This window comes from Periophthalmus magnuspinnatus, chromosome 16 (assembly GCF_009829125.3).
Source record: "Periophthalmus magnuspinnatus isolate fPerMag1 chromosome 16, fPerMag1.2.pri, whole genome shotgun sequence".
Classification (NCBI taxonomy): domain Eukaryota; kingdom Metazoa; phylum Chordata; class Actinopteri; order Gobiiformes; family Gobiidae; genus Periophthalmus; species Periophthalmus magnuspinnatus.
This window is the reverse complement of record NC_047141.1, coordinates 26780414-26801914: the sequence shown is the minus strand read 5'-3', so window position 1 is coordinate 26801914 and position 21501 is coordinate 26780414. Positions and strand designations below refer to the sequence as shown.

The window sequence follows — 21501 nt, the reverse complement described above, 5'->3', positions numbered from 1 at the left end:
TGGAACTTTTCTCATCAGGGGTTCACCAGAAAAGTTATAGTGCGGTTTTAAATGTGTACTTTAGACCTATAGACCTGTTTTTAAGTTTATTCTGTCCCCTGTTTTTAAGTTTATTCTGTCCATTGTAAAATTCAACTGCCTAAAACAATTTAACATAATATTAAGAGTTCTGCAACAGTTTAAACGATCAGATTATGAATAGGAATATGCAGAGCTACATTAAATAAATATATCCTATGCAATATAATATTCAATTGTTCAAGATTTACCAAGGAGTGCTCAAGTTTTAGAGCTTATATTATAATATTTTCAATGGAATAATCTTACAATAAACTGCAAAAATTCCCAAGAATATTGTCTAAGAATGTGCTATAAAATGCCAACAAATTACTACACGCCGTTACATTTCATTGTTGTATTTATTTATTTAGAATAACAGGCTTCAAATATAATGCAAGTGATTCATTTACACATTCAGACTAATGTAAAGCATGTGTATATTCAAACTTGGAGACTGGTGTAAGATAGAGAAAGACCTTTAATCTGCACAGTATTAAACAGCTGAAAATAAGTAACTGGGGTTACAATCAATGTGGCCTGTGACTCTCATACAATAAAAAACAAATTATAAAAAAATCCACCTTGCAGCATCTCAAATGTACATCTCTGCACATACAAGATTAACATAAAAGTTTAAAATAAGGGTTAAGGGTGAATTGTTGCTATGACTAAGAGGAATCTGTTGCTAGTGCTGTAGTGGTTTACTGCATGCCTTAGACGCAATCAGAGCGGCACGAGGTAGAGGAATAAAAGACGGAAGATTAAAAAGAAAATAAAGAAATACATCCACAAACCTGCTGCAGTGATGTTGATTAAAAAAGGCACTTGAGGGATCAAGCTGCACCACGAAACAGCAAGCTCATTTTTAGTTCAAGGTAATTTATGTTTGTGTGTGTAACAAGAAAAGAAGAGTGCACAAGAAAAAGCCCTTAGCATACAATTTTACTAAATAATATGTGTAAATACTTTATGTTGGCATCAGCAATTAAACACACAATAATTAACATTAAAAAACAACAACAAACACCTCAAGCAGCCATATAATAGTGGTGCATAGTTGGGGCGATTAAAGCACTGGTTCAGCTTCTACAAAGACCTTCATATTTAGTGAGCTTGCAGTGGTATTTGGTATAATTACAATTATAGTGGTGTAATAATTAAAGAGTTTCAGAATCTGACAAGGCTGTAGAAAGAAAAGTGGTTTGATTTGAGAAATGTCTCCTCTGGTAATTCAAGTAAACATTTGTTTCATGCAGCCTCTAGATTTGCAATGCAAGTGCTTCAGTCACCTGCAAAATGTCTAAAAGAAAACTTAAAAAATAAAATTAAAAGGTGCACTATGTAACTTTTCTGGTGGGGGGTCGCCAGCATGATGTTATTCTCTAGCCTAAAATATTCCACAGTATGGCATGAAATTATCTATTTTGCATGTATTCAATTGTGTTTTTATTCCTCAAAAATACTTCAAAAAACATGCATTCTTATTGTGTGGTAGCGATAGCCAAGTTTAATGCTCTACTGTGGAACATTCAAACCAATAACATCTTCACGGAGACAAGCAAATGACGAACCCTCCACTGGAAAAATGACATAGGACACCTTTAACTGAATGAGACCAATATGGCTCAAGCTAAAAATGTGAAGAATAAAAGTTGAAACTCTCCAAAACATCATTCTACAAAGGCATAGTTTTTGTTGTGCATAAATTGCCAACATATTGTTCATAAGATGTCAATTACATTTATCATTCACCATTTAAAACAAAGTGGTTGTCCTGCATTATTTCAGATTGAACGCCAGGAGTGGACGCTCTTCCCTCCTTTGCCACGGGCTCTTTTTCTCCTCCTCTCCATCCTCGTGTGCTGTGTCTTCATCGGGAGAAAGAAGTGTATCAGTCCTTAAAGTCACTTCTTCAGGAGAGGGCAAAAGATGAGGGGATGAAGCAGGAGACGATGTAGAGGAGAGTGGTTGCTGTTGCTCTTCTGCTTTATTAAGACCAGGGACTGTAGTGGATTCAGTGGGCCCAAGTGAGCTGTTTTGTGGACCACATGTTGTAGGATCCTCACTACTGCTTGCTACTTCAATATCATCCACATAAACCAGTTGTGTGTAGACAGACGCAGGTGTAGTGCCTTTAGTTTTTTCTTTTATAGATTCTTTCTCCTCTTTGTCTACCTCCCCTCTTCTTTTCGCTACTCTGGGTTCATTTAGATCCACGCCAGAGTCCAAGCTGGCATCGTTGCTCTTGCTATGCCTCCCTCCACCACTAGTACTGCCCCCTACTGGTCCGCTATGGCATCCCGCTCTCTGTAGATCAATATATGAGTGGCGAATGTGAGCGTTGGAGCGTCCGTCAAGTGAAACGAACCATGCGCGCGGGTGTGGTAGTGGCTTGCCTCCTCTGAGCTCCATTAGAGTTTTTTCTGCAAGCAAAGTGTCCTCACTGTTGATTTCGACAAGTCCTGTTTCTCCAATGGCGGTAGGGATGGACAGCGAGTCCGACAAGCCCCGCCCCTCCGCTTCAGTCTTTTTCGTAGACCCTGGAATGCAGTCTGTCGGAGATTGTCCGAGGGGCTGTTGGGAATGGGACGCGTTTAGTTCAGCTTGGATGGTTTCTAAGTCGCTCTGCTCATCAGTTTGAAGGAGAAGAGCTTGCCCTGATAGTGGGTGCTCCCCAGGTAGACGCATGTAATGTGCAGGGATCACCAGCGTGGGGCGCACTCTGGAGTAGCCCTCACCTCCACTTAGCAAGTCCACAGAGCCACAGCAGAGGATTTGGCTTGGTCTGGAGAGAGAAGGAGTGAGGGGGCGTTCCAAGTTGTCCACTGATCGGGATAGGAGGTAGTCTTGGGGTCGACACTCAGCTGGCTCCCCTCGGCTTGGAGAGTGAGGAGGGGAGGAGGGGGAGATACAATCAACATTCCCAGCGCTACAGAGCTGGTTAATGGACACTTGGCCCTGATTGGATAGTCTATCTGAAACGGGATTTGTGGAGGAGCAGACGGAGGTGTATGATTGGCGGTAGCTTCGGTCTGTCCCACATGGAAGTGCAGTCTTAAGTTGAAATGTTTCCGCAGACTGACGATAGTCTCTGCTGCGCGGGGTGAGGTTGCCGAGAGACGACCCATGCCGGCTGTTACCTAGAGACGAGCGGCTGTGTTTGGTTGGGTGTAGGAGGCCGTGTGGGGGGCGACTGTCGTGGGGATCGAAAGACGAAGGCTTTAGTATCGGGGTGGTCATGTCTGGCTCTGTAGCAGTGGAGACGAGCTCCAATTGCACCTAAAGAAAAAAGAGATTTTGAGAGAAACAATCAATTCAATTCATATTTTGCATAATTTGAACTGTAAAGCAAAGTCAAAAGAACTTTATTTAAAAAACAAATGAAATGTCATACAAAGTTCAAAAGAAGTAAGCAGTAGTACAAATACTTACCGTCAATTCAGTTAAATTAAAGGTGCATTATGTAACATTTCTGGAGGACGATCCACTACCTTACTGTCTCCATGCAGATGTTATTTTCTTTGCCTGGGATGTTCCTAAGTATGCAATAATACTTATCAAACCAAAATACAGGTCAGATCTAGAGAGGTGACCCCACTCACAGTAAGAATGCATGATTTTCAATATTTTTGCCATAAAAACACCTGTAATTGCCATCTGTAAGTTAAAAGAGTTAAATGTGATACTGTGCCACATTCCAAACAAAGTAATAACATTTCCATGGAGACAAGCAGATGGCAGACGTCTACCAGAAAAGTTACATTCTTCAATTAGTCAAATTTTATAAAAACTAAAGAGAGATAAGGCCTGCTTTCATACTTGTCTGTATAAAAGCATAAAGTGTAAATTACCTCATTGTTGATTAGGTTGAGGTGGGACATGGAGGTGGCCTGGTCTCTTTTGCTGTTGTCCAAACCAGAAGCCAAGACAAACTTTCTGTGAGAGCCTCGAGATTTTGTGCATCGGCGCCTGTAAATCACAATAACCAAGAAAATATTCGTAAGCCATCATTACATAATTATTATTTAGAGTTGCAGGTATTTTTTCTTCTTTTTATTTATAAAATGAGGAAGGAATCCCGCCCATGTCAATCCTTGCAAAAGTTAATTTATTTAGTGTAACGTGTGGCCTTCTTTTTACCCATAATTATATTTACAGGGCATATTTCGACCAAAGAAGTTTCATCATCCACATGAGTCAATTCTGGTTTATTTAGCTCCGTCTTTGTTCATGATTTATTATGGCTAATTAAGGTGTAGTTATTATAAAGTGTTTCAATTATGTATGAATGATTATTGTTAACATACCTGCAGTAGTACAACAGGAGGCAGAACAAGCAGAGAAGGATGAGAGCCATTCCCCCCAGAATGGCCAGGAGAAACACAGTGTGGTACATACTAATGTCTTTGGCAATCATTGGACCTGTTCAAAAGATTCACAATTGACAAGAGACTAGTTATTATTTATGTTTATATTTACATTGTAGAGTCTTGGTGAAGGAAACATGCCAAACTGGTGGCTTATTGCACTTGCTACTGTAACCCATTGCCAAGAGCAAAACTGAAACTGAATTGAATCTTTCATCAACTTCGGCACAGCAACCAAGTGTCACATACAAAAGCAGTTACAAGTACAACCAAAGGTGTGTTTCTGGATTTGCTTATGCAAGTATATTGGTTGTTTAAGCAACTTTGAGTGTTCAAAAACCCTAATAAAGTACAATAAGATGAATTATTATTTACTATTGTTATCATTATTGTTCATTGTTACATTTGTATAAACCATTATGAGTGAGGCAGAGTGACTGGGGTTAATAATCGAAGTGCTATTCTTTTGACAAGTGTTTACAATTTTGATTTAAAAATCTAAATTGTCAATAAAATCACTATTCAGTTCAAATGTTAGAGCTCAAGTATGTGATTAAAATGTCCATAGTGAACTACAGAAAAATGAACTGTGGATGCATATACTACAGTGTTAGTTAAATGATGACATGTGGTAGCAAATTGCTGATGGTGACCATTCAAATTGCAATTTAGGTTTGATGGCGATTAATATTCCACCCTAATTAAGACATCTGCTCAGCAAAACTCTTTATACAGTGCAGTGGCGCCCTCACCTGTGTGTAGTGGGGACATTGCAGCGAGCCAGTAACCAAGCTGAGGGGCGATATAGGTCAAAATGAGCTGGTCTCCTTCCTTTTGCACGTGACCCCAACTGCTCTTTATCCAGACCCCTGTAACACAAACAGCATTCAACTCACTTTAAAACATGATCAGTAAATAGGGAGCAGTACAGGCAAACAGTATGAACTAATCTTCCAAAGTAAATTGCTCCGAAGAAATCTTTTATTTTTTGTTAAATGGCAACCAACAATCATTTACCCAATATTATTATTATTATTATTATTATTATTATTATTATAAAAAACTCTGATTGTGAATATGTTTATAATGCCAGTGACTACAGTGCATCATAAGTTGTCATTTGACAAAAATGAAAATACCACCAATAGAAAATCTAAACCTTTTGTAAGAAATCAATCTGTGCAAATCAGTGTTCTGGCAGTTCATCATTTAAACACAGGGGGGCAGCAAGCTTAGTCAAATTTACTGTGTTAGCAGCCTAGCTAGTGTCATATAAAGTTACAAAAACAAAAACTTCAGATTATAAAGTGCCAACAGCTAATCACCAAACAGAGGAAACAACTACTTCATCCTACATGTCTGGTTCATTTAAATCGGTGATAGCTCAGAGGTTAATGTTTGTAAACTATTGACATCACAAGTCGGAAATCTGTATCAATCTTTTTACACAAGGAAATGGGAAAAAAAAAGATTTGAAGAGGAAAGAAAGGAAAAAACACTGGGGAAAAGGAAACCTGAGCGGACATAGAGGAGGAGTGAGATAAGTGAAAACACAAGGCTCCAAGGCCAGAGACTAGAGTGAGTCAGCACCTCCCAAATCCAACCAGGGACATCCCAGAGCAGAAAGGGCAGGGTTCAGTGGGGACCTTTTGTACATCTTTATTTAACATTTATTGAACCAGGAAAATCTCATTGAGATTAAGCAATCACAATTAAAATCACAATTATATGAAACAAATATTTTAAATGAGTTAAACCCTAGAGGAAGTATTATGCTCCACCCTTGTCATTTCTTGAAATACAAAAGCAACTGGAGCAACATATTGCATGTGCAATATGATAATTCACTTGGACTTATATAGCAGCACCTTACAAGGGTTAAAGGGCCAAATGCATTACTTATTCACTCCCCAAACTTGGTAAAGCCCAAGTAGTAGTCCCTAGTGTACTGTAGCCACTATTGGGCCGGTAGTGTCTTAAATTTGGGTTAATAATGAACACCTGATTTCTATAAAACATGGTGTGATGTCAAATCTCATGATGAGTAATACAATTCTAATAGTTTTTTGCCACCTGCCGCCGTACTACATCTTTTCCAGTTAAAGTCTGTGAAAAGCCATTGAAAAAACATTTGATAGAGCCAATATGGCCCCAATATCCATGTGAATTTGATATCTACGGTGACTGTCCTGTGTGACAATAGTTGCCAAAAATAAAAAATTGGTATTAACAAACAAAGATAATTAACCTGAACCAGGTCACATGGCTCTCGTGGAGGAGTCCCCTCTCTTAATAAATGATTTTGTTTTTGTTCCCACGGCTCTGGTACAATGCTGTCGTGCAGACATAGTTCAAACATGTACATTGTGAGTGTCCTGTGAGTTACTTCTGCCTCTCGCCCATAAAAAGTCAACACAGCTGAGGCCAGCCTTTTATTCAGTCCTGTACAGACAGTATTCAGAGCGCCTGAAGTATCTGACCTGATTCTACACTGAATAACACCAGTGCACACTTGAAAATGATCTCCTTCCCATTACACAATATCAACTGTTTTGCCCCCAGAGTTTCACTGTTACACAAACTATTTATATGGCTCCCATGAGCTGCCTTAAAGGTGCATTGTGTAACTTTTCTGTTGAATAGTCTACCACTTGCTTGTCTCCATGGAGATGTTATTTCATTGCCTGGAATGTTCCACAGTATGACACTAAACTTATCCATCTCCAAGGAGACAAGCAGGAGATGCTACCAAGCAAAGTTACAGGTCATATCCGTGGAAAGTTCGACCCAGCTCACAGTAAGAATGCATGTTAAAACACAATTGAATAAATGCACTTTGTTGTTGTTCCACTACATATTTTAATTTTATGTTGTTCCACAACATATTTTAAATGTCATGTTGTGGAACATTACAGGCAAAGCAATAACAACTGTCTTCGTGGACAACTTCAATGTGACAGAAATAATCCTACTAACAAATCTATTTTTTCACATTTCACACATGGTCAGTGTAGAAACTAAATCTGATTATTATGAGACTGTTTTGTGTAATAAGCATTACTTATTTGGACTGGTTGCTAAGAAACATAAGATTTAGCCCGGAGACGTGTTGAGAAATGGCGTCTGTAGTGGCACCTTTATCAATGCTCTTTTCATAAGATCTGCTTGGCTCATGTTTTGCACTTTCCTGTTCTATATTTTATTAAATATTTTTTCAGTGTATTTGAGCTAAATTTGTCCTCCCCAGTACAGATATTTTGACCTCAAGATCTGCTTATACAATATATGTCAGCTGTGTACTGTCTACTGCTATCTAATTATATTTTTCTGTCTAATAATCAGGAAGTGTGTGGCTAGCATGCTAGTTGTTGTTAGCTTTACCATCATCGCAAAACTTTACTCTGGTTTTTGAAAGTTGTGAAAAGCTCTTATAAACTCCACAGTGAATAATTAGGAAGCTCGGAATGCATAAGGTAAGTGAGGAAATATAATAACTCAGGACCAATGCAAACCGTTTAAAACGAACTAGCTCTGTTTTTCACATTCAAGTCTTTAAGAGAAAAAATGTAAATTCAGTGAAAACAATGAGGTATTGTAGTCCCTTCAAATCTGATGAGAATTTCTGACCATTATCTTTTTTTAATATATAAATGGTCTATCACAATTTTATTTTCATTATTAACAGCATTCTATTACATAATCTGGTTGCAATGTGCATAATCCCATACAGTGAGAAGGAATTTTTACTTAATAATATTTATCTTGAGTTGAGTAGTTTTTGACTGGTAAGGATTTACTTACGCAGTCTGATAATTTGGTTGGGGGCAAGTCAGAGTTCTGTGGTAAAATTTTATTGCCAAAATGCAGATGTTTTGACGTAGTTTATGGTTAATATCTCTATAATTCCTGGCCTATTTACAAAATAACACGCACAAAGTTTGATCTGTCAACATTATTCACTCAACATATCACAAAGGAGCGATTGTTGTAGCTTTAATTCCTTTCAACTGACAAGATTAATGTGACAAGCCTGTGGAGCCAATTTCCAATAAATTTCCAAAGTTCGACATTTGCAGATTTTCAGTTTGGATATAATGTTGTGAAAGCAAACTATTCACGAGTTTTAGCTTCTTTTTTGAGGATTTATCCCACTTAAAAAATGCATTTTGTTTTAGAACTATTAAATCACTATGACAACAGTCCAAATTGTTCATCATCCTGCACCCATGGATTGGCAGAACCAGATTAAATAAGGAAAAATGCACTGAAACAAATAATGTAGGGTTTAGCTAATGGGGAAAATTAGACAGAACTACTCGAGTAACTAGATTATAAAATGATATAAGATTATAACTAGCATTCATTGTGTCCTAGTGAAATAAAACAATATAAGGCAAATACAGAGTACTTAATCGTTACCTAATCGTGGGTCAAATCTCCAGGCTGGGACGTGGTCGTTTTCCTTAAGGCCACTGTCTGCAGGGAGCGGGATGGAGACTGTGATTGGCTCATTCACCTGCAGCTCCACACCGTCACTGGCTAATAAATGAACAGAGACCGCAGCAATCGGAGTCAAGTCGAACCTCCTCTCAGACCCTAAAAGAGCAACAAGTTAAAGAGGTATTAGATTGGATGATGGTAAAGATGATGCTTTGATCAAGGTCAATATATGGCCCCATAGAATAAAAATGAGCACACTATTTAAAATGATATCTGCCTGCACAAAAAAAGTTGCGGCGTTATAAAGCTGTTATCAGACATTAGACAATCAAGGGATGAAGATTCAAAAAATTCAACATTTGTACCTCAAATTTTTTAGAACACAACATTCTCCAGAACAAAATTATTTTCAAGACCACATAACATTTCCTAGAATACATCTAGGAACCTAGAATGCATACCATTCTCTAGAACTTATATCATACTAGAACGCGTACCATTCTAGAACACCAAACATTCACTAGAACACAGCACAACATATTCTAGAACAGAGCAGAACAATCTCTAAATCACATAAAATTCTACAGAACATATACTATTTATCGCATTCTAGAACATAGAATACGTTGGATAGTAGAACACATACCTCTCTCTAGAACACATACCATTCTCTAGAACACTAAACATTCACTACAACACTGCACATCATATTCTAGAACAGAGCATAACAATCTCTAGACCAAATAAAATTCTCTAGAACACATACCACTCTAGAGCACTAAACATTCACTAGAGCATGGGACATTATATTCTACAACAGAACATAACAAAGCACATACCATTCTCTGAAGCTCATAACATAGAACACGCAAGTCACATTCTAGAAAACATAACATTCTAGAGTGCCAAAGCAGTAACAAGAAAAGCTTGAGTCTGTGAACGGAACGAGAAACTCCAGAGGAAACAGCAGGAGAGCGAAAGATGAAACGGTGGTAAAAATAAAGGAGAGTGAGAGGGCAGGACACAGGAAAGAAAATAAGGGAAAGACCAGGAAGGAGGAAGTAGTGTGGAGGGAACATTACAAACTAAAGAGAAAGTGTCACACAGCACGGCTCTGCTCATTCAGCCGGGAGGAAGAGGATGCACACTGAGAAGAGGAAGGCTTTTCAAAAGAGTTTAAGATGAAGCCCAGGATGTAGAACAAGAGACAAGCATGATTCTGAGGTCTGAGCTCAGGGGTAGGCAATAGAACAACACGGTTTCCCATAGATTTGGTTAAGATTATGGTGGCACAAATATTTTTTATTTGAATAATTTAATCTCATTATAATATAGTATGTAATGTTACTTGCTGTCTACATTTAATTTTTAAGCGATAATTTTTGACCAGTGGGGAGGAAGGCACTACAATCTCCTGTATTAATGGGAAAACACGGCAACAATATAAAAACAATATACCAAAATTATACTAAATCATGATACGAATGTGTGACAATCTGCTAGTCTTGTCACAATACTAATACAAACCAATGCAAACTATTTCAATACTATGGAATAGACTCAATACTAATTCCGATATCATGATGATGATTAAAAAAAAATGTATTTTTTCCACAAAAGAATGTCATTTGCATCATTAAATCATAGTACATTCTTTTATATTATCATGTGGCCTTATATCTGTGTAATCCGTCAGTCGTCCAGGTATAGGTTCCATACGGGTCCATGGGTGTATACTAGTCTATGTAGTGTAGTTCTGAGCTCAAGATAATTCTAAAGCTATTCAGGAAAGGTTCATTTCTGTCTTGACTTTTGTCAATATGACTTTTTTAGTATCAGTACCTGCTCAAATGAGTATCTAGTTTTGATATTAGTTTTAGTATTGATTAGCATCTGATTTTCAATACTTTTGACAATCCTAATTTGCCATTCAGGAGAGATTATTTGAAGCTTTTTTAATACAAATGCTGTCAACATTTCCGTTTTTGCTCATGCCCCTCTCGAGCAAAGAGATAGCTTTATTGCTGGGTTTCAGATAACATCACAGCGTTGTATAGTCTAAGTCCAATAATGTTTAACACAGGGGCAGCTAACATAAATGTTGTTAAAATGTTTAAATGCAGACTTTTGTTGCAATGCAGTGAGTTCTTGGGTCTGGTCATTAATAGAAATGATCAGATTTAAGTTTTTCTGAATTTACCTTTTAGATATTTTATGACAAAATATATTAGGCTATTGAAAGGAAGATCTCTCTCTCTTGCCCCCCCATGTGGGAGAATGACATCGTCACATCCTAGAATCTGAAAACACCCAATTAACCTCTTTACACATATTTAAACTGTCCATGTTTAAGTTCATATGAAGGGCTAGACTACTATGGACAGCAGATATGACATAAGTAGAGGTAATTCCATAACTGTTACCGAGCCGTCATATTGTAAACAAGGGCCATATCTCCTCTAAACTGCACAATAGTTTTTATTAGACTAATAAAAATAATTATTAATTATTAAACTGACAGAAAAAATGCCTTCCTTGTGTGTATATTGCCCCTGCATTTTGGATGGAATTTTGTGTCTATTTCCTGTATTTTGTACTTTTCTTTTCAACTTTTCCCCACATACTACCACTTATCTGGTGTAAAACTATGATATTGATTACAGGTACTATCCCACCAAACCAAGTAACAAGGAAAACATGAAAACTTGTCTTATGCACTTTGAGTCTGACCTGTGCCGTTGCCTCTGAGGCCCTGCAGAAAAGGGAAGTGTTGTAGATGAGAGGGAGAGCTGGCCACAGTGAGGAGAGCAGTCAGGTTTGAATAGGACGAGTTTGGAGGAAGACTCAGGGCTCTCCGCAGGAAGTGGACACTCGGCTGGCCCTTAAAACCTGAAGCATAAAAGACAAGATTATTCTAAATACACTGGGTCTTTATTAGAAGAAACACAATATATCTTTGTCATCAGTCCTCTTGTGGGTGAGCTAGATGATGTTTTACAAAGGTTCTCTTAATTGAGTTTATTGTTTTTTATTGTAGTGTTTTTTAGGAGTAGGACTAGTTTTATTGCTGTGTCTCTGTGCAGCACTTTGGCACTATTTGTTTATGGAACTTGGTATATACATAAAGTGGATTTCACTCACTAAATGAATGAATAGGGTAAAATTATTCTTAGTCTCCTGCCACCATGAGCTTTCTTAAAGAGCCCATATTACTCCATTTTCAGATCTGTGTTATGTTTTTTCCTCATCAAAACATACTTAGAGTTGTGTTTTGTTACATTCACTTGTTTAACACACAATTCCAGCACATTTAGGCTGAGTTCTTCTCTCAAACTTGTGATGTCATGTGGTAATACAGGAAGTGCTTTGCTGTGTTAAACTCCCTACACCTTTACTAGAATCTTTTGGATAATTCAGTCCATCTCTACTGAACAAAAGGTAAAAGGTAGCTGCTAATTTCAAAACTACCAACTGATGACATCTCAAAGTGAAACGGAGTATTTTGAGCTTTGGAGATGTAGATAAATTAAATAATAAAGGATTACTCAAGAATGTGTGAATGAAACAAAACAGCTTCAGGGATGTTTTTGATGAGGTAACAGCATTATAACACCGTCTAAAGCTCACAAGAGTCAATTTTGTGTAATAAAGATTTAAAAAAAAAAACAATATCGAACCCTTTCATTCAGAAAAGTTCAATAATGCTGTATGGAGGAAATACATGGAGCTAAAAGGTGATGTCACTGCACTTTCACTAAGCCAAGTTCACATTCCTGAGCAGTGAAACAGTGAAGCAGTGTTCATTTGTTCACAGCACTTCTCCTCTCCTCAGATCTACCGCAGGCACCTTTATGTTTGATTGGGCTTTAGCCAGTTTAAATAATTTGGATGTGGATTTTTTTAAGGCCAAGAGAAATAACCCATATGGACTTCCCCTAATCTGAGGTGTTGCTTCTTCTGTTGGACATTACCCATCCCCCTGCTGTCCACAACTCCACCCACAATACTGTCCAGGCACATGCTTCAACCTCTTTATTCTCTCTCCTTATGACACACGCGGCGTTTTATCACCCCCTCGGGCACCACGCACACACCACAGACACACGCTGAGAGCATTGTGTATTCACCTCATTCAGGTTTATGTCCGTCTGAGTACACAGTTAATGTAGACCACACAGCTGACTTGTTAAATTAATGCCCGCCAGGCACTAACACACAATAAGCCCAGTGGACAAAGGGACTAAATCTATTAAATCATTAGAAGAAGCACATTAGAGTAATAACCTCACGAACATGGAGTTTTGTTATTTGCAGGATTATAACTAAATCACTTTTTCTTTAGACAATCGAATGTCAGTTTGAATGTTAAATAATAGAACTTCCTTTTAAATTAACATGTGGCATTATATTTATGCAATTTCTCAGTTATCCAGGTAGGTTCCATAGTGGTCTCTTGGGTATATACTGGTCTATGGGGTTTTATACTTGTTCTGACACAGCACAAGATCATTGTAAAGCTATTTAGGACAGGTTCATTTCTGTTCTGTGAATGTAACTATTTTAGTATTGATACCTGCTCAAATTAGCATCTAAGTAAGAAACAAATAACTTTAATTGATTTGAATAATGACATCTTATTTTCATGAACCTTTAACATGAAAGATGCTTTTACCGTGAAAGTCTGAGACAATCTCTATCACATCGTCATAGACCATCAGAGAAGCAGCTCTTTCTGGTAACAGGTCCAGGCTGATGGAGGAAAATACTGGAACACAAACAAGAGTACATGGTTCACTGACAGAGGCCTAATGACAGGCCTATCAAACATAAGAGGCATTAAACAACCTTAATACATTCTAATGGACAGAGCTTAAAGTCTGAGGCAGCACACTGCCATTCTTCCACGCTCCTTCCTTCCACTCTTCTATTGTTGAGGGCCTGTGAGCATCTTAATCCAATTGGTGGTTTTTGGATTCGAAAATGTGATGATGTCATGCTCACAGATGGGGGACAAGAGCCAGTTTTTCCTATTAATTACACTTGAATAAATATCTAAAAGGCAAATGCACAAATGTTAAACCTGATCATTTCTATTACTGATTAGACCCAAGAACTCACTGTATTACAACTAAAATCTGCGTTTTAAGAATATTAACTTTAGCTGCCCCCCCATCTGTATTAAATATTATTGGCCTATAGGATGAGGTGATGTCGTCTGAAACCCACTAATAGGTTGGGTTCAAGTGACATCACAGCATTCTTGAATCCCTATAAAATTAAGCTGAAGGACAGGTGAATTCTATGGTGGAATTTGCGGTTTAAATGTCAGATTACAGAGATAATAACCATAAACCAAGTCAAACAAATCTACAATTACTGGGTCTATCCCGATGAAACAAAAACTTCAGTTCAGCATCTTCTTTGTCAGTATAAATAATTAAAAGTGAGTGTTATTTTCTACAATGGCATTTTCTACAATAGTGCCATTTTTAGGTATTTTGATAAAAGTTGATAAAAGTCAAACTTGAACACAAATCCCTCCCGTTAAAGCAATAATTTCATACCATGCTTGTTTACATACAATGTTCTTACCAGGCAGTCTCGCGGGAGTCCACGGCACAGAGTTGGGCACATATCCCTGATTGGTTGCGGTGACGACCAGTGTAGTCCCAAGACGGTATGGGAAGCGCAGGTGGGCGTTACCGTCAGAGGAGGAGGTTTCCGTGGCGACCAGGCTGTGGTTGGCGAAAAGCTGCACAGTGACTCCGCCCAGAGGCTGGTGTGTGTGGGCATCACTCAGGTGGACCTTCAGCGTCACTTCTGCAAAAAAAAAAAAAGAAGATAAATGTAAAAAAAATAAAACAAACTAAATTAAAAGTATTGTATCTTATTGTGGCTAAAAGCTACTATCCCTGTGGTTTAGACCTCTACAAGCATGTTCTTAAATACATGTGATTCTTGTAATAGTTTAGCACTTCAGATTTCAGTCTTTTCTCAAATGTTAGTGCTCCTGGACAGGATTCAAATATGGACTTAGAACAGAAACCTATTAAAAAATCGTTCAGCCCTACCTTTCTCAAAAACCACTACTTCACTTTGAAATACAGCTAGAGCTTTTGGTCGCTCTGGGTTTTGTTGCCAGTGCCCTTTGCTTTCAATCCACGGAGACGGCATTCCACATCACGGCCAATCAAAATGGGACACCCTCTGACCACTTCCTGACCTGGTGCCAACAACACTTCCCTTTAGAACAATAGACTATTTTCCTCTCTCAAAGAAGGCTTGGAACGGAAAGGAACATAACCTTATGTACTGACACCTTGTTGTGTACAGACTGGACTTAAAGAGGTTTTTAGTTGATCAGCAATTTAAATGTGTGTTATTGAATAAGTCTAAAAGATTTTGAAAATTTGCTCAGTTGGTGCACATTTTAAACATGTCCGGGGGCATTAACATTTAAAGGGAAGAATATTTTATTTATTTCAAGAGGCCATATTATACTATTTTCTGATATATGTTATAATGTTGTTCCCTCATCACAAAAATACCTGGAGTTGTGTTTATTTCATTCACACATGTTAAACACACAAATCTTACATATTTAGGAGATATCTCGAATGGAAAACACTCTCTTCCACATTGTGATGTCATGTGGTAATACAGGAAGTGTTTTTTTTTTTTTTTTTACAGTAATCATATGCATTTAAAAACATGTATGGTATATGTTGAGGTGAAACTAAATATCAGGTCAATATTGTTTTTTGACTTTTGGCCAACTGATCAATATTTTGTTTGGGTTGACCACCTGACTGTAGTGCAAACATTCACCTGAACACAACATGTATCTACAATGCTTTGTTATTGGTCTTATAGTGTAACAGGGCAGAGGATGTCAAACATAGTATTGCTTAGTAAAAATGCTGTGCTGTGAAAAGTAGTAATAGACACAAACTACGTTTATATACATTTCAAATAATAAAATTTCAGTAATTATTAAAATTGTCCCTAGATATTGACCATATTGGCCATTGGCTGCTCTGGATTAAAAAAATAAATAGCAATAAATCCATATTGGTCAATCTGTACTGCTTACAGTGTTAGCCCAAAAGGTCTTCATAAATGAAAAAGCATTATTACCTAAAACTTTTTTATTACATAAGTTTATCATTTTGATATGATGAATCATGTGGCCCTATTATAGAAAGAATATAAACTTGTAATTGGTGGGAGGGAAAAATAATCAACTTTTGTCAAACGAAACAAAAAAAGAAACACAGGGCAAGAGTTAATTTCCGTATTGACATAATGAAAAATCCGCAAACAGTCTTTAGATGTATTTGGTCTCCACACAGGCCCTGCTGTCATGTGGACACATGTTTGATCTCTGGGTGGATTTGGATGACCCATGTTGACCTTTCAATTAAAGCAGAACCGTTTCCCCCTCCCTCTTTGTCTCTCCCCCTCCTCCCTCCCTCTGACCTGCTCATAGCCCTCTCTTTCTCTCCTCCCCTCCTCCCTCTCTCACTTTCTCTCCCTCCCTCTCTCTCCCCCTCCCCTCTTTTCGTCCCTCCTTCCTCCCTCTCTCGCACTCTCTCACCCTCTCACTCCCCCCCTCCTCACTCTCTTTCAATCCCTTTCTCTTTGCCCTACTCCCCCGTCCCTCCTCCCTCTCTTTCGATCTCTTTCCCTCCCTCCCCCGACCTGCTTGTAGCCTGTCCCCTTACAGCAGTACCTCTTCTGTACCCTCACCCTTCGTCACACACTGAATGGCTAACCGGCTGTACATCCATAACTCTGGCTAGACAAAGTCCCCTCCCCCATGACAGCCAAAAGCAGTCCTGCAGCCAGAAAGTAAACACACAGGGAGAAAGTCAAAAAAGGAAGCATCAAATAATCGCAATCGAACCAAACTCGGTATTTGAATGGACGCAATTAGCAAAGGCTTTTTTCAAGTACACATAATTTCCTCCATAAACAACAAAATATTTTGTTTAATTCTGCATAAAAACCTTGTAGCTTAGATTCATACAAACATGAACTGAAATTCTTGTATTAGCTTATCAGTTCATATTTCAGTATTTTTGCCAATTCTTCTGGATGTATTTTAAATGCGAACTTTGACCAAACCCTATGATTAAAACATAAATCGCAAATCTAATCACTACTCTTCACTATTCTTTTGAATGCAGCTCTATACTCAAAGCAGGGTACTTTTCCCCATCCATTCCTCCTATTGGTCACTGGGCAATGCTCTGAGTAAATAACTGATTTAACTAACAGCAATGAAGTGTGTGAACTTTCATATGTAGCAGATGATTTATTTACCTCCTCCTCCAGGGAATATAAAGATACCAAGTTTACATGAATCATGATCTGGCTTCAAGAAAAATGTGACATAGATTTTTTGCCATATCACCCAGCTAGAATCAGAACGTGTTGTTTTTACAGAAGATTTTGGTTAGATTTAGACCAACCGATCATTTGCTCTTTTTAGCTTATTGGCTATCGGCCTTCAATCTCCAGCACAGGCCGATATTTAGTTTTTGCTGCCTACAGAATACACACAGCTTTATTTGAACACTTTGGTGCAAATACACTAGATAACTGCACAAAATGTGATTAAACTGCCCTCTCATGGTTTGTTTTTAAAAAGACTGTGGGGGAGTTCCTAGTAAATTTAAATTACTTAATTTGGGGACAATAATCTACATATCCACCCAGAAAATATCAGCAGAGCTTATTGGCCATTGATTTCTTTGGATTTTAAACAATTGGTATCGGCCACAACAAAACCTCATATCTGGTAGAACGAGAGTTGTCAAAAGTATCAAAAATCAGAAACGAATCGGTATTAAACTTAGTGTTGAAACTACATACTCATTTTAGCATTATCAACACTAAAAAAAGTCATATTCACAGGACAGAAATTAACCGTTCCTAGTATACGCACATTGACCTCTATGGAACCTGCATGGATGACTGAGCGATTGCATAGATATTTACTATTATTTCATGTTGAAAATCACATTCTATTGTTTAAAGAAATACCGTTTCATATCATCATAGTATTGGGTTTGGAACTGGTATTGGCGTATGGAGTCTATCCCTTAGTATAAAAATCAAGTTTGAAATTTTAGTATCGTGACAACAGTAGTAAAACTGCTGGCCATTTTAAACCACTCAAAAGATTATCATGCATAGCCCTGTGTGAGGACCTCTCTCTTCACATTCCTCTGTTAGGACATTTGTTCTGTGCTGCACAACAAAGGGTGGGACTTGCCCTTGATAGAAAGTCCCCTTAGCCTTAAGATGCACATGGAAGAGATGGTGACCTCACTTCCTGTCCCACTCCCACTGATCTGTATAGGGGTCCCAGCTGTGCTCACTTAAAAACATAGTCCCCCGAGAGGGCTCACACACACACAGACACACATAAATGTATAAGACCCCTCCCCAAGTCTTCTGTCAATAAATCTCATCTTCGGGTGACATCATTGTTAAACAAGCAAAGACTCAGGCAGGAAGACAGCCAGGGAGTCTCTGTAACTGGCTCTCATTTGTAAATATTCAGTGTTTGAGAACCATATGGATGATTTAGACGTCAGGGAAAGTGTGTCCCAGACAATAGTATGCCCTCAAACCAATTATCCGAGCAACAGCAGCTAAAGCAGCGGGGCGTCTGTGTAAATGAGACCCTATCAAACAAAGAAGAGAATTTGTTATAGTCATATCACATAATGTAAAATTTTACTTAGGCTAACACTTGGCGAGATCAAATTGTAATCAAGATCTAGATTGAGCCATTTCTACTTGTCAATCATCAATGATCAGCTGGAGTATTTTAATGGAAAGGTCCTTTGTCAGACTTTAGAGGAAGAAATTTAAAAAAAAAATGTCTTTAATGGTACCGCTTTAAAGTCTGCCTTTTTTGTGTGTTCAGGAAAATTATAATGAAAGCCTTTTCATTTGTTTTAAATGAAACAAAACAGAATCCAATAGAACTTACTGGCAATAACTATAATTTTAAAATAGTTTATTTCATTTTAAGCATGCCTTTATTGAATTATTGTTTATATATTTTTAATCATATTCCTTCTTTTATGTTGCACTATACCACCAACGCAAGTTCCTAGTTTGTGAATTTTGTTCATTAACAATGGAAATGAAACTTTTTCTGATTTAATTCTAAAGTTTGATACATGAGGGAATTTAGACAGTGTATTTTCCCAATTTACCTGTTAACCATTTTCCCCATTTGTTTGCCTTTAGCATTAAAATCTCCCCATTGTGGGTCAAATAAAGATTTTCCTCATCTTATTCATAAATCGTGTTTCTGCTTCATAAGACTGAAGAGGGATCAACTGGAAATGTAAGGCATGGCTGGCCTGCACTGGGTGTGTGTTAGGGTCTTGGTGTTCTTCCAAATGGAGGAGGGGGAGGCACAGTCTGTCAGCTAGCTCATCCCACAAAAAGGCATGCTTACGATGCTTACAACAGCCGGTCCAATTCATATTCATATAGGACTAAATGACATAGCAGAGGTGATAGGGTGGAGTAATCTAGCTTTATTTAATCTGAGTTTAATGACCAGGAGACATCGATGCTGAAAACACAAGTTGAGACATTGTACTGAGCCATGTGATTTTAATTTACGGTCTGTTTTCCTGAATCATTCACCACCAACTGATTACTCTGCATACTGGTTTGGCCTTTAACAGCGCTGTACATGACATTATTCTCATTAGTTAAAACATGAATGGAACATCGAAGTGAGACATAAAATGACAAAAATATTTGAAATAGGAAAATAGGATTTAGAAGACTTAAATGACAGCAACTCTGCACAGCACAATTACTGCCAATTCATCCATTGCCACATCTCATTAATGAATACCAGTTGTTAGTTAAAGCACAGCTTTTAATGTTCTGTTTTGTTGGTGTTTAAATGCGCTAGACAAATAAACAAGAATTAGATTGGATTCTTTTGCTCTTTCTTCAGATCCTACTCACGTAAAACAAAACTTCTCACGTGAGCTTCACAGTTGTCTATTTCCATAGCACATTTTACATTTTGACAACACGATTTTGATAGCCAATCTGTCAATTTTCTGAAGGTTTTTCTTTTTCTTATTCAGTTCTGTTAAGGTTTGGTTGCAATACCTGAATGCCATCCCTATTATGGGCTGCAGTAATGTTACACAGATCTATATCTATGTCTACTCAGTCTGGCTCCACACTGTGCATGTTGTCTGCAGGAGCAAGTGGAGAAATGCTCTGTATTGACCCGAGCACAACCCATGGGACAATTAAGGTAAGGTCAACCTGAGGAAAACAGAACCAGTATAAAAGTTAAAAAATGAACAACAAAACAGGGAGCAAAAAGAGTGCATGGAAGACTTGAAAGCACTAGTATGGCATGAATTAAAGTAAATCACCTAGCTCATTAGTGTAAACAGAGACTTTACTGCTTGGACTAATGCAGAAATGTAATGTTGACCAGCTTTGATGCAAGGATAGCCTTCCAAAAGCCAGCATATCTTATACAACTATAAATGACAAATTAAATAAAAATAAAAAACAAAAAGACAAAAGGAAAACCTGAATAGAAACTTTGGCTAAATCCATGCTAGAATTAGACAGTATGTACAGCACTGTGTTCACTTTTTTGGGTAACAAATAAAACAGCAAAAATCACAGCAACTGCTAAAAAAAAATAACCCCGTTTAGCATTTTATCACAACAAAATTAGTTAGAAATGAATACATAAATAGACTTTGCATACAGTTAAAAGGCCATAAGCTAAGTTGCTAACGTTAGCTACACTCAGCAGAAGGCATCAGCATCTGAAGTGGCTAGCAACGAAACTAGCCAACAAAGCAACGGCACAAATCAAAAGGGAAAAAAGTTTATAGGACTATATACCTTCGCTGGTGGTGTCCTCTTGCACAGTTTTGGCGACAGTGGAGTAAAAGTATCCGAAAAGAGAGAGCACAATAGCAGCAACGGCTCTCCTCCAGTGCGCAGCCCGCATCATTACAGATGTGTGAAAAGCGAATAAAAGTCAAAGTACAGGCCAAATGTTTTCAACTCGGTGAGCGGCCACATCGGCGTACACTGCGGAAAACCCACACACTCCGTTTTTTAGTCCATGTTCATCGATAAAGGTGCTGTATTTTGCCCCTAAAGCGGACTGTCCGGTTGTGCATCCCGAGCCCTGCCTGCGCCGCTCGCTCCGTTTTTTTCATTGACGGGCCAGGGTCAGGAGGAAGAACCACATGCCCCCGAAGAGCTCCCACAGGCGGCCCGACCACGCGCACCGGAGCCGCTACATTTGCGGAGCTCTGGCGCCATCTGCCGTCCACTGGTAAATATGAAAAATACAGGTGGTTTCTGATTTATTTTCTTCCTACATTTTTTGTTTTTCATTTGTTGTTCTTTCTCTGTATTAAGGCTTATCTCGATCGTATAGAAAAAAACGGTCTTTTTTTATATTTGGCAACATTATAAAGTAAAGTTCAAAGTAAGTTATTATACTGCCTTGTTTTAATAAATATGGTTCACAAGTAGAGTTGAGATGATTAATAAGAATAATTGTGACTAGTCGACTATTCAATTAATCAAACTTTATTTATAA

General features: G+C 38.0%; 1 protein-coding gene across 1 annotated transcript; it reads right to left on the bottom strand.

Moving 5' to 3' along the window:
• Nucleotides 1-404: 404 nt before the first annotated feature.
• fam171a1 (family with sequence similarity 171 member A1) lies at nucleotides 405-21210 on the bottom strand. The gene is made up of 9 exons (XM_033980359.2): nucleotides 20790-21210; nucleotides 14460-14687; nucleotides 13540-13632; nucleotides 11598-11756; nucleotides 8847-9023; nucleotides 5180-5296; nucleotides 4368-4482; nucleotides 3912-4029; nucleotides 405-3339 (listed from the first exon to the last, which is right to left on the bottom strand). The coding sequence occupies exons 1-9, from the start codon at nucleotides 20899-20901 to the stop codon at nucleotides 1840-1842; spliced, it is 2619 nt and encodes an 872-aa protein (XP_033836250.1). The 5' UTR covers nucleotides 20902-21210; the 3' UTR covers nucleotides 405-1839.
• Nucleotides 21211-21501: the final 291 nt, after the last annotated feature.